Source organism: Chiloscyllium plagiosum, chromosome 2 (genome assembly GCF_004010195.1).
Source record: "Chiloscyllium plagiosum isolate BGI_BamShark_2017 chromosome 2, ASM401019v2, whole genome shotgun sequence".
Classification (NCBI taxonomy): Eukaryota; Metazoa; Chordata; class Chondrichthyes; order Orectolobiformes; family Hemiscylliidae; genus Chiloscyllium; species Chiloscyllium plagiosum.
In genome coordinates, this window is record NC_057711.1 from 114,287,670 (window position 1) to 114,299,996 (window position 12,327).

Genomic DNA, 12,327 nt, shown 5'->3' on the forward strand with positions numbered 1-12,327 from the left:
ATTATCTTTAAGACTGCACTCTGACAAAAGTACAGAGTGTTTATAAAGCCCCTGTACAACTTTAATTATTAAAAACTTTGACCATAGACACGATAGAGACAAATTCTAAATGCATTATGAAAGCCTAATTTGTGAAATTTGTTATTATTAATGCTTCATAAGATCACAGAAGTGGTTGTGTTGAAGCCTAAAACATTTCCCTATTACATTAAAACTTTATGAATAATTCATTAGTTACTGCACAATTTGCTTTGATCATGTGTTGCACGTGGCCTTTATAAACACCTAGCATTTGTAATTGAAACATGTGAGAACAAAGGTGATAGGAGAAGAAAGTAACAGATACTTAATATCCAAGATTTTCAATAAATTCTTTATAGAAAGGACACAACTAAATTGCATTGTCTTCATTTTGTAACCAAACTATACAACAACAGAAGTACATTTTGTCCTTTGATTACAGGTCTGTCAGTTCTGATTGTTACATTGATATCACTGTATGCTTAGTTCATCATAATTCTGCAGCTGGCAGGAGGTTAACCACGTGCCTGATGGAAAACCACCATACCTATCCATTTTCACCAGCATCCTTGTTGTTGGGTTGCTCTGCATTGACAGTAATGCATGCGTGCAATGATGTACAACACAAAAATGGAACACGGCAAACTGGAGTATCTTCACAAAATATTTAGCTTCCACTTCACATTCTTATTGAGTTTAGGAGGGACAAAAATTTCTTCTGGGGGAGAAAAATATGAAAGAAGACATTAGTAATTGATATGCATAATTAAATGTGATGGAAGTGTCACTAACAAAACTATTCCTGCCAAATTTCTCCAGATAAAAGCCCCAACTTGATATTTAGACATTTTTGTTAAAATATATTCACCCAGTTGCATTAGGCAAATGTGAGCTTTTTCTAAATCAATTTATTTCGATCAGTTTGTTATTTTGATCACCAATAAAGATTGACATGTCAGAGAAACTGATCAGAGGGAAGCTAAATTCTCTCAAGTTACAATATTGCTTATTGCTAACTGTGTGAAGTACAGACATATTACTTCAAGGTTATACATTAATTCTCTTCTGTGGGCAGATCTCACTCACTTTTCTAAGCATCTCAATCATGAGTGCCAACATTCACTGTATATAAATATTCAAATTTCAGTTTTCTGTTGAGCACATAATTGAGGTTGCCAATCCCAGTGCAGTACTAGGTACTGCTATACCATCACAGGTGACACCTTTAAATGAAGTTCTAAATTGAGGCGTTATTTGCTCTCTTAAAGGCCGTTCAAGATTTCACAGACCAATCTTGAAGGAGAACAAGGGAGTCCCTCTGCTGTAATTAAAACAGGGAAATACTCAGTGGGTATGACAACATTTTCAAGTTGAATGTGACTCCTCTTCATAACCGAACTGCTGGACCAGCCCTTCTGAGAATTTCCCACATATCAGATTTTCAGTATCCATAGTATTTTTCTTTTATTTTAGCATTCTCCTTGCTGTCTTAACAAATGGTTATATATCAACCAATATCTAAAGTAGGTGTTGGTATTTGTGGGATATTGCTATGCACAGTTTAGTTGCTGTACTTCCTGCATTTGAACAGTTACTACATTTCAAAAGTACCTTGTTGGTTGTAAAGTATTTTGGCAACATCTTGAGATTGTGAAACAAGTCTTTTTTTAGAACTTGTTACAACAAGATAATTGCACTTTAAGTGAAAGCTTGGTTTTAAATTAAATCATTGTTTAGATGTCAAAATGAGCAAATACATTATGGAACTTTAATACAGGGCTTTGCTATTAACCCCACTTCACACCAACCTTGCTGAGGTGCTCCCCCATTCCTTGGTTGTTGAAAGGAAGCAGTAATGCTGTTTGCTGTTGAGTGAGGACCAAGAACCTAGAATAAGTAAAACAAAAAATATTTTGCTATTGCAATCTCTAATGTCCACATGCCTCCCCAACAAAGTCAGCCCACAAATATACAATGTCCCAAACAGTATATACGATCCAATAAAAGAATAGTACAAAACCTCTGATCACATTATTTCTTCCTCATTCATTTTAGAGGAAAGTGGAGTTTTTTACTGAAAGACATGGTAGCCCTTCAGTCCCTCAATTCAAGCCTACAAAGGGAGAGGGGTGTGTGTGTGTGTGTAAGCATAGATCTAGAATTACACTGTACAGTGATCATGTCAAAGGGAATCTGGAACTCTCTTCAGAAAGCTGTTGATGCTTGGAGTCAATTAAATTTTTTAAAAACTGGGACTGAGGATTTTTTTGGGGCAAGGGAATTAAGAGCTACAGAACTATGGCAGGGAGATGGAATACGGATACACAGCCATTATGATTTTAATTGAATAATGAAAATAATTTTATGTTCACAGTAATGAAATGAATGAATGAATGTGGTGTCAAGTCTGGAACATTGCTGAGACCACTCCTGGGATACTGTGAGCTGTTTTTGTCAAACCTTCCAAGAAAGGCTAGCTATCTTCTATATCCAACTGTTCAGCGATATTATTACACACTTCTGCTGCAGGTGGAACTTGAACTTGGGCCTTGGTCCAGACGTAGGGGCACTGCACTAGAAGAGCCCTGGGTATAAAGTCTGCATTTTAATTTTCACCATGGGTTTTGATGATGGATTTGTCACTGCTGTTAATTCAGTACAAACTGTTTGGATTGCCATCTGTATAATAAGGGGAAGACTGCTGGACTCAGTAATTCAAAGACTCAGATTCAAGTTCTGGGGACAAGGATTCAAATCTGGAACTACAAACTGCGTGGCTCACTAAAATGTGCTATCCTTATCCTTACAAGTACAGTTTACGTTAAAATAGCCAAGCGACAAGTTCTGATAAATGGAATTAAACCAGATAACTCACCCAGTATCAAACAAAGACACCGGAAACAACAATGGTAAACACAGTTCTGTTGGCCCTGTAAAGTCCTCCTTCACAACAGCTGGGAACTTGAGACAAAATTTAAAGAGCTGTCCCACAGGCTAGTCAAAACACAGCCTGAGACAGCCATTCATACACAATCACGCCTTAAAGACAATGTCCTGAACACCACTGTCACCATCCTTAGGTTTGATCCTGTCTCATCAGAAGACCTTCCCTCTACATAAAGTCAAAGTCAGAGGTGGGGACGTGCACTGATAATTGCACAATTTTTGGCTCTGTTCACGATGCCTCAGAAACAGACCATACCCGATGACAGCAAGACCTGGATAAAATTCAGGCCTGGCCTGATATGTGACAAGTAACATTCACATCACATCACATAACTGTCAGGCAATGACCATCTTGAACAAGAAAGAATCTCAATGTGCAACATCAAATATCTAACTGAATGGGGGCAGGGTAGCATGGTCATTAAAGTCATACAGCATAGGAAGCCAATCAGCCCAACAAGTTTGTGCCAGCATTGCCTTACAGCTATTCAATCATGAACATTCTCGTTTTTTTTCTCTGTATCGCAGCAAATGTTTCTCTTCAAGTAATTATCCAATACCCTTTCTAAAGTTATTACTGGTCTGCTTCCAACATCCTTTCAGGCAGTGCATTCCGGAACATCATAATTTACTGCATAAATTTCTTCTTTCATCATCTCCTCTTCAGTTCTTTTGGCAATTTTCTTAAACCTGTATCCTGTGTTTACCTGGTCTTCTTAAATTGTAATTTTTCCTGATTCACCTTTTCAAATCAATTAATAATTGAGAATACAATCAAATTTTTTTTGTGCTTTAGAAAAAAAGTTTCTCTATTTTCACAGGGAGCTGAAGGTTTTCCACCTCTGGTACCATTCTTATGTAATGAATAATCCCAAGGGTTGGACTAAGAATACAAAGATGTGAATTCATAGTCACCACAGCAGCTGGGAAACCTATAACAACTAGTTAATTAAAATGTATCATCAAATTGCTGCATCAATACGGTGATAATCATAGTAACACAGTATGATAAAAACCAAACTGGTTCACTAATGTCCTTTAGGGAAGGAAATCTACTGTTCTTACCCAGTCAGGTCTAAGTGTGACTTCAAACATACAAGGAGATGACCCAGCTAGACGGTTGTTTTAAGGTCATATGGAAATGAGAAATAAATGTTGATTTTGCCAGAAAAGGCAACATCTAGTGCTTCTAGAAAATACAAATGCATGTCATTAGACACTTTTATTTAAAAGTGACTACTGATAACATTTACTAGCTTGAGAGAAACAGCCAAGAGATTGTACTTATAACACAGACCTCCATTTTCCCCTTTGCACTTCTCCAAAACGGTACAAATCAAGGACATGATCTGAGTGCTCAACATTCTGACAGACTTGTTGCAAACTATGTGACTTTTGATAATCAGGAGATTAGATTTTAAGACGAAAGCAAGTAATAGAGGTAATTTCAAGACTAGACTTCAAGACTGAATTGAGAAAAAAAGGTCAGCTTATGTTATGTGTGAAGAATGCTGTGACTTTACTTACAGGACAGGCAGCTGTATTTTTAAGGTCAGGAAGCCAGATTTCAGGGATGGATTTTTCCACAAGCTGTAGGGCTTCTCCCAGAGCCTGCTGAAGCTCTGAAGCTAGAACGTCATATCCAAAAAGCACCAAAATCTTCAGCAATTTGTGCACTTCACCTGCAGATGGAGAGAACCACAAACACAGTGACTTTAAAAAGCTGACAAAATTATCTTCAAAAATACCCCCCAAGGGACCTATCATTTACAAGAGAATGGAAAAATCAGATGGCTTGCAAAAATTATGCATAGGAGAAAATCAATTATACATCAAAAATATTAATGTTCTTCCTCCCCTCTTCTCAGACAGTCTCTCAGAGATGACTTACTTGCACTGTGTAGTTGTCTTTATGCAGTTAAAACTAATAATAAATAAAAATGTGTTTAAAATAGCTACAGATCAAAACCTGGGGAAGAAAGGCTGATAATGAATGACAGGTTCAGCTGTCTTTTTTTTTAAATGTAGTTTCAGAGACTTGAACATAGAATCTAGGCTGACATTCCCAGCTGATTGAGGGAGTTCTGCAATGATGGGTGCTACACTATCAGGATGTTGTCTTTTCAATGAAACATTAAACTGCTAAAAATGCTCTCTAAGGTGGATGCAAAAGTTTCCAGGTTGGTATTTCAAAGAAAGGCAGTGAAATTTTCCTTGTGTTCTGACCACTATGTACCCCTCAACCAACAAAACTAAAAATGCAAATTATATTCAAAGTTTGTGAGAAGATTTGTAGCTCGGGTGCTCGTTGCTGTGGTTCTGTTCGCCGAGCTGGAAGTTTTTGTTGCAAACGTTTCGTCCCCTGTCTAGGCTCCCAAGCACTGAGGATGTCACCTAGACAGGGGACGAAACGTTTGCAACAAACACTTCCAGCTCGGCGAACAGAACCACAGCATTCAAATTATATATTCAATTATCTAACTGCTATTTGCAGGAGCTCAAGGTGTAAAGACTGGTTGCTATGCCTCCTACTTTACAAAAGTAAATAGATTATGAAAATAATTTCCTGGCTGTTCTGTGCTTTGTGACATGCCAATGTTGTGAACGATGCTATAGAATTCTTTTTTCCTTTAAGTACCATTACAATTCAGCATCAAAAGTTCATTTCTTTTCAAAGAAAACAAAGGGAATTGAAAGCAATGCCAAGAATCAAATTTCTACTTTATAGAAGGAATTTGAAAACTGAATGCAAAGCCTTTCAACTTTCATCACAATAAAAGGCACGAGGAGAGTGTTAACCATGGTAAGGAAATTCAAATACTTCACTGTTAATCTCCAAGTAAGAATCATTCCGCAGAAAATAAGGACCATCAGGAGTCATCTGGACTGAATAAGAATAATGCTTATACTAGCTTGAAAATTGCACTGTGCATTTAGTCCACTGAAGGCTATTATACACATTTGTACCAGCAGAATGAGTGTAAAATAAAGAAAAATCCTGCACATGCAGTTCTGATTCAATTCTGCCTGAATATATGACTGTTTCTCCCCAAGAACCTCACACTGCTAATGAAGTTACTTTCTCAGGCTTAGGAAATAATTAGGAATCCATTTTATGATGATACAAATGACAGTGTATTCTTGTTGTCCTATGATCACCTCATAAATATATTTTTTTAAAATCCCTGAAACTTTAAAAAGTGGGCAAGTAAAAGCCCATAACTATACACCTAACCTCTGCAAGAGAAATCCAGAGCCTTGTGTTTACTTGTAAGCAATGATAGAAATAGGACTAGGAATACCAGTCAATTTGTCCAGAGCGGATATTATTTCTCCTAATGCTTCCAACAGTGCCACATCCTCCAATGGACTTCCCTCCTTCAAGCTGTGCCTCTTCCTTTCTGCCTTCCGACGATTCTTTGAACTTCGCCTGTGAAATTCACACATACAAACTCATGACACCTTATTTCAGATATCCTCACTGGTGCATTGTAGACATACAGATTTAGAGAAATAGGGATTATAAAAACCTTTGTATCAATGACAAGTATTCTCATCAGCTGTTGGTCAATAAGTAGCGTCCTTGGTTTAGAGTCAGAAGTTTTTGGTGTCAGTTAAACTCAATTCACTCAATTAATAGATCCCAGCACAAAACTCTAGGCCAACAATTCCAGTGCAGCACTGAGGGAGTGCTGAACTGTTGAAGGTGCTGACTTGTGGATGAAATGCTAATCCAAGGCCCATTTGTCCTTTTATTGGATGTTAAATATCCCACTTCACTATTTAGAAAAACAGCAAGTGAAATATTCCAGGTTGCTCATCAGTATTTATTCTTCAATGTCGCTTACAAAGCTAATGACATGGCTGATTATCTCATCATTGTTTTCTGAGTCTTTGTTGCATGAGCATTGATACTCTGCTTCCCTATATTGCAAGAAGATACTATAACAGGGAAAGTCTTTTAAAAGTAGTTAATTACCTGTAAATCTCTTTGAGGCTTTCAAAAGGTATCATATGAGTCTGTTCTTTTTTTGAATCATGCCGAGTCCTAAGTATTTCTAAGTTGCATGCTGGTGCTGACAATACCCTAAAATGGCTTAAGTTATATGCCATATCTGCACAAATTAAGCAGAACCAAAAACCTGAAGATTCATTTTTAGTGGTTTTTAAAAGGTTTTGTGAAATCATATGTATCAAACTACAAATCATGTATTTAACAGAATATAAAGCCCATATAAACTCTCACTGATGTACTATTACAACTTCTTGCATAGGATTCTTATCTCAATTGCATTTCAAATAAATGAATAAGCACTGCTCATCCAATATCAGACCTGAAATATCAACTTGCAATGCACACCATCTCGAAGTATCACAATGGTTGCAAATGCAAATGGAGACTTGAAATAACTACCTTTTATCAGAGACAGCAGCAACTGAGAGAATGAAAGATGATCTTTTATTTATTGGAATAACAAAAGACACTATTTAATTTTAAAAAACACAATGTAGTCTTTACTGAAGCCACTCTACACTCTTCCCTTTGTTTCTGGAGGATTATCCACTCCCCACCTCAGTCCAAGTTCTATTGGTGTCCTGGCCAATATTTAACCTTCAACTAATATTGCTTAACAAATTTCTGTGTTTCATGTAAAAGGACCCCCAAGTCCCTTTGTGTTGTACCTTTCTGCAGTTTTTCTTCACTTAATTAATACTGTAAAGTTCTTTTGTTCTCCCTTCCAAAATAAACAATTTCACATTTTTCCACATCATATTCCATTTGCCAACATTTTGCCCACTTACATAACCTTCCAAAATCTCTCTGTAAATTGTTTGTATCTCTTTTGCAACCTATCATTCCACTTATTTTTGTGTCATCTGCAGATTTGGTTACAGTACACTTCCTTCCTTCCTCCAAAACATTAATATATGTCGTAAACAATTGTGATCCCAGCAGTGATCCCTGTGCAACACCACTGATCACAAGGTTATCAATCTCAAAAAGAACCTTTATCCCCACTCTCCATTTCCTGCCCATTAGCGGTGGTATTCTGAAATTTGTCACGTTACTAATCTGCTTTAAATTCCAATGCTTTATTTTGTGCAGCAGAGTCAGACAGTGAAGAAATAGAAATCTTGTTGGGACTATTAAATTCATACTTACGCTGAGATCCTGGAGTTACTGTGAGAATATTTGGAGCTCATTCCGCTGGCTGACTGTAAACTGCTAGCTTCTGAATATAGATCTGCGTTTAGTCCGTCAGCCATATCCTCATCTTAAAACAAAATTAAGACATAGAAGTCACAATTTCTACTTCTTTTTAAATCAAAATTACTGGGTTGGATTTGAAAGAAGGGTCATTAAGTGAGGAATCTTTCCAATTACCTAAAAATCCTTCCTGTTCTTTTTTTTTGTCTTCTCGAACAACTGCCAGTCGAGACTTATGACGTATAAATAAGGTTTTCTGTGCATCTAGGAATGCCATGTGATTACTATGAGCTGAAGGGAAAAGAAGTTTAATGAGCAAAGCTTAATATTTTACAGTTTTATTTTTTTTTTTGAGACAGAATTTTACAATATCATCTGATTACTTGTAAAATATTGGCACAGAAGCATTCCAGGATCAGCTCCTGACCGAAGTGGTAACACAACAATACTAGCAATAAGAAACAAATTTACATGAATTTGATATGGAAAACATGCAATTTTTTCAAGACTGGATTGAAGTTCATCAGTGAAACATTATGTAAATGTGGAGTAGTTATCACCTACCTTCCAACATGGAAGGTTTTAGGTTAGTTTCCAAAATATCAGTCCTGTTGTACTTGTAAACCTAAGAAAATAAGATAAATTTTTTGATTGAAGACAATATTCACACCTCATTCAACATTGCCAAGCTGATTAACTGCCCATTACAGCATTGCCTTTTGCCAGATCTTGGTGAATGTCTGAACAACTGGCTAAATGTTAAAAGTAGGTTGCAAAGGACTTAGGCATGTGAAAGGCACTATATAAATTTAAGTTTGCTTGTTCTTCTAACCAACCCATCAAATGCAAGTACTTACTGTTGTGCAAATCTGTATGTCATGACCTTCTTTTTAAAATGTTTCACATGCCCAAGTCCACTGCAACCTTTTAATGTTTAGCCAGTTGTTAAGACGTTCACCAAGGTCTGGCAAAAGGCAATGCTGAGCAAGATGTTTAAAATATCTTGTAATTGTTTGCTTTACTCTCCAATGATCTCTGTACGTTTTAGTTTTCCTCTCTTTCTTTCTTGCATATTCTGTCATTGTTTTATCTCTATCTCATTTTCCTTTTGACACTTTTCTCCCAAATGTTTATTTTAATTCACTCAGATTCTTTCAATGATTTGCTAAATTAGTGGAGGTTAGAGTTATTTGTTTTGTAATGAAATGAGGCACTCTGGAAGACAAATTGATCAGAGATGGAGATCAGAAGCCGGCCAAGAACAAACAGAAGATTGATTCAATTACATGCTTGGGTGTGAGAAACTTGGGTGATTTAAGGTGGGAGACAGTGAGATGGAAGAAGTTTATGGCTGATTTTGGGCTTCAGCTCCACAGTCCCACCCACTCTACATATCCACTAACTCCCTGACAGAACAACAATCTGTCAACCTTAAACATATCTAATGACGGAATATCCACAATTCTCTAGGGTAGAGAATTCTAAAGATTCACGACGCTGAGTGTGATTATTTCTCTTCATCTCAGTCCTAAATAATTGACCTCTTATCCTGAGACTGTGCACTCTATGGTCTGCCTACCCTGAAAAGCCCTTTCAAAACCTTTATTGTTTTAATGATATTCCCTCTCATTCTTTTCAACTAGAGAACTAAGGCCTGACTTACTCAGCCTCGTCATTGGACTATCCTGAAAGCACTTTAAAATGCCCTAAAGTTATGAAAGGTGGTTTATAAATATTGTTTTTTTTTCATCTTTTAGTCAGTATCTTGTTAAAATTCAGTCTTTCTCCACATATTTACTGTGTTAAACCATAAGCTGTAAGAAAAAGGAACAGGAATACATTGTCCAGCGCCTCAACCCTCATCATTCAATAGGATGATGGATGACCCAACATTCCTCACATCCACTTTCCCGCGTTTTCCCCATAACCTTGATTCTTCTACAAGAACAAAAAATTGTGGAAATACTCAGCAGATCAAGTAGAATCTTTCATGGTGAAACTGAGCTAACATTTCAGGTCAATAATCTTTTGAGAGATCTGGGAAGGGTTAGAGATGTAAGATGTTTTAAGCAAATTCAGAGAGAGGGAAAAGTAGAGAGGAGAAGAAAAGAACAGCAGAGGATCTGTGGTGTACTGGATGGAATGCAAGAGAGATTAAATGATGGTGTGAGACAAAAGGGGTTAGTAATGGGGAAACTAAGGAAACTGTCAGTTTTTATTGTTGAGAAAGAAATGGAAGCTAGGGAACTCAGGAAAATAAATGTCGATGTTTTGAAAACAGTTCATATTACGGAAGCAGTAGTGCTGGAGGTCTTAAGAAACATAAAGGTGGATAAATCTCCAGGACTGATCAAGTATATCCCAGGACATTGTGGGAAGTTGGAAGGAAAATGCAGGGCCTCTACCAGAAATATTTGTATCATCTATATTCATTGGTAAAGTACTGGAGGACAGGACTGAAGGGTGGCCAATGTTGCGCCCTTGTTTAAGAAAAGCTTAAGGAGAAGTCTGGAAATTATAGACCTGTGAGTCTGACATTAGTGGTGGGTAAATTATTGGAGGTGATTCTGAAACATAGGATTTACATACATTTGGAGAAGCAAGGATCGATTAGGGACAGGAGAGATGTTCGGATTTGTTGTAGGTTGATTAGGGACAGTCAGCATGATTTTGTGCAAGGAAAGATCATGTCTCACAAACTTGATTTGAGTTTTTTTTAAATGAAGTAGCCAAAAAGATTGATGAGGGAAGAGTGGTAGGTATTGTTTACTTGGGCTTTAGTAAAGCCTTTTACTAGGTTACATGTTGTAGGTTGATTAGGGACAGTCAGCATGATTTTGTGCAAGGAAAGATCGTGTCTCACAAACTTGATTTGAGTTTTTTTTTAAATGAAGTAGCCAAAAAGATTGATGAGGGAAGAGTGGTAGGTATTGTTTACTTGGGCTTTAGTAAAGCCTTTTACTAGGTTACACATGGTAGACTAATTAGTTATGTTTGATCACATAGGAATCAAGGTGAGCTTGCCAATTGGATACAAAATTGACTATATAGTAGGAGACAGGTGGTGATGGCAGACAGTTGTTTTTTGGACTTGAGGTCTGTGACCAGCAGAGTCCCACAGGGATCAATATTGGGTCCACTTTAGTTTGTCGTTTATATAAATATGATTTAGATGAGAACATAGGAGGTTAGTAAATTTGCAGATGACACCAAAATTGGTGGTATAGTGTACAGTGAAGAAGGTTATCTCAGATTACAGACAGATCTTAATCAATTGGTTCAATGGGCTGAGGAGTGGCATATGTAGTTTAATTTGGATAAATGTGAGGTATTGCATACTGGTATTATAACCAAGGACACAACTAATACAATTAATGGTAGGGCCCCGAGTCATGTTGGACAACAAAGACCCCTAAGGTTTCTGGTACATAAATCTTTGAAATTTACATTATGGTTAGACAGGGTGGTTAGAAGGCGGTTCGCATGCTTGTCTTAGTTGCTCAGACCTTTCAGTATAGGAGTTGGGACATCATGTTGAGGTTGTACAGGATGTTATGGAGGCTTCTTCTACACTAGCAGTTTTGGTTGCTCTGTTATATGAAGGATATTATTAAACTGGAGAGGGTTCAGAAAAAATTACCAGGATTATTGCTGGATATGGATGGTTTGAGATACAAAACAGATTGGAAAGACTGAGATTTTTTTCATTGGAGCATAGAAGGTTGAGAGGTCACCTTATTGAAGTTTATAGAATCATGGGGGGGGGGCATAGATTAGTGAATGACAAGGGTCTTTTATCTAGAGTGGGGAAGTTAAAAATGATTAAGGTGAGAGGAGAAAGAATTAAAAAAGGACATGGGGGCAATTCTTTTTGTTTACACAGAATGGTCTGTGTATGGAATGAACTGCTACAGAAAGGGGTGGATGCAGGTGCAATTACAACATTTAAAATAGACAGAGGAACCTCGATTATCCAGATGAGATGGGCGGGCACTATTTCGTTCAGATAATTGATTATTCAGTTAATTGATTCAATGCCTTTCCTCTGGGGCTCGGGGGTTTTCTATCAAGTCTGCTCCCTGTTTAGATGAGACAGCAACAGCACACCGCGTGCGAAGCCCCGCCCCCAAAACCCTGTCCAACATCGCCCC

General features: G+C 37.3%; 1 protein-coding gene across 1 annotated transcript in view; it reads right to left on the reverse strand.

The window, feature by feature from the left end:
• Nucleotides 1-354: 354 nt before the first annotated feature.
• elp1 (elongator acetyltransferase complex subunit 1) overlaps nucleotides 355-12,327 on the reverse strand; it is a 71,366-nt gene continuing 59,393 nt past the window's right edge. The window contains exons 31-37 of the mRNA XM_043716357.1: nucleotides 8,741-8,801; nucleotides 8,354-8,467; nucleotides 8,132-8,243; nucleotides 6,270-6,397; nucleotides 4,495-4,649; nucleotides 1,830-1,908; nucleotides 355-739 (exon numbers count right to left, since the gene is read on the reverse strand). Of these exons, the coding sequence (XP_043572292.1) occupies nucleotides 678-739; nucleotides 1,830-1,908; nucleotides 4,495-4,649; nucleotides 6,270-6,397; nucleotides 8,132-8,243; nucleotides 8,354-8,467; nucleotides 8,741-8,801 (711 nt within the window). The 3' untranslated portion in view covers nucleotides 355-677. The remainder of the gene's footprint in view (nucleotides 740-1,829; nucleotides 1,909-4,494; nucleotides 4,650-6,269; nucleotides 6,398-8,131; nucleotides 8,244-8,353; nucleotides 8,468-8,740; nucleotides 8,802-12,327) is intronic.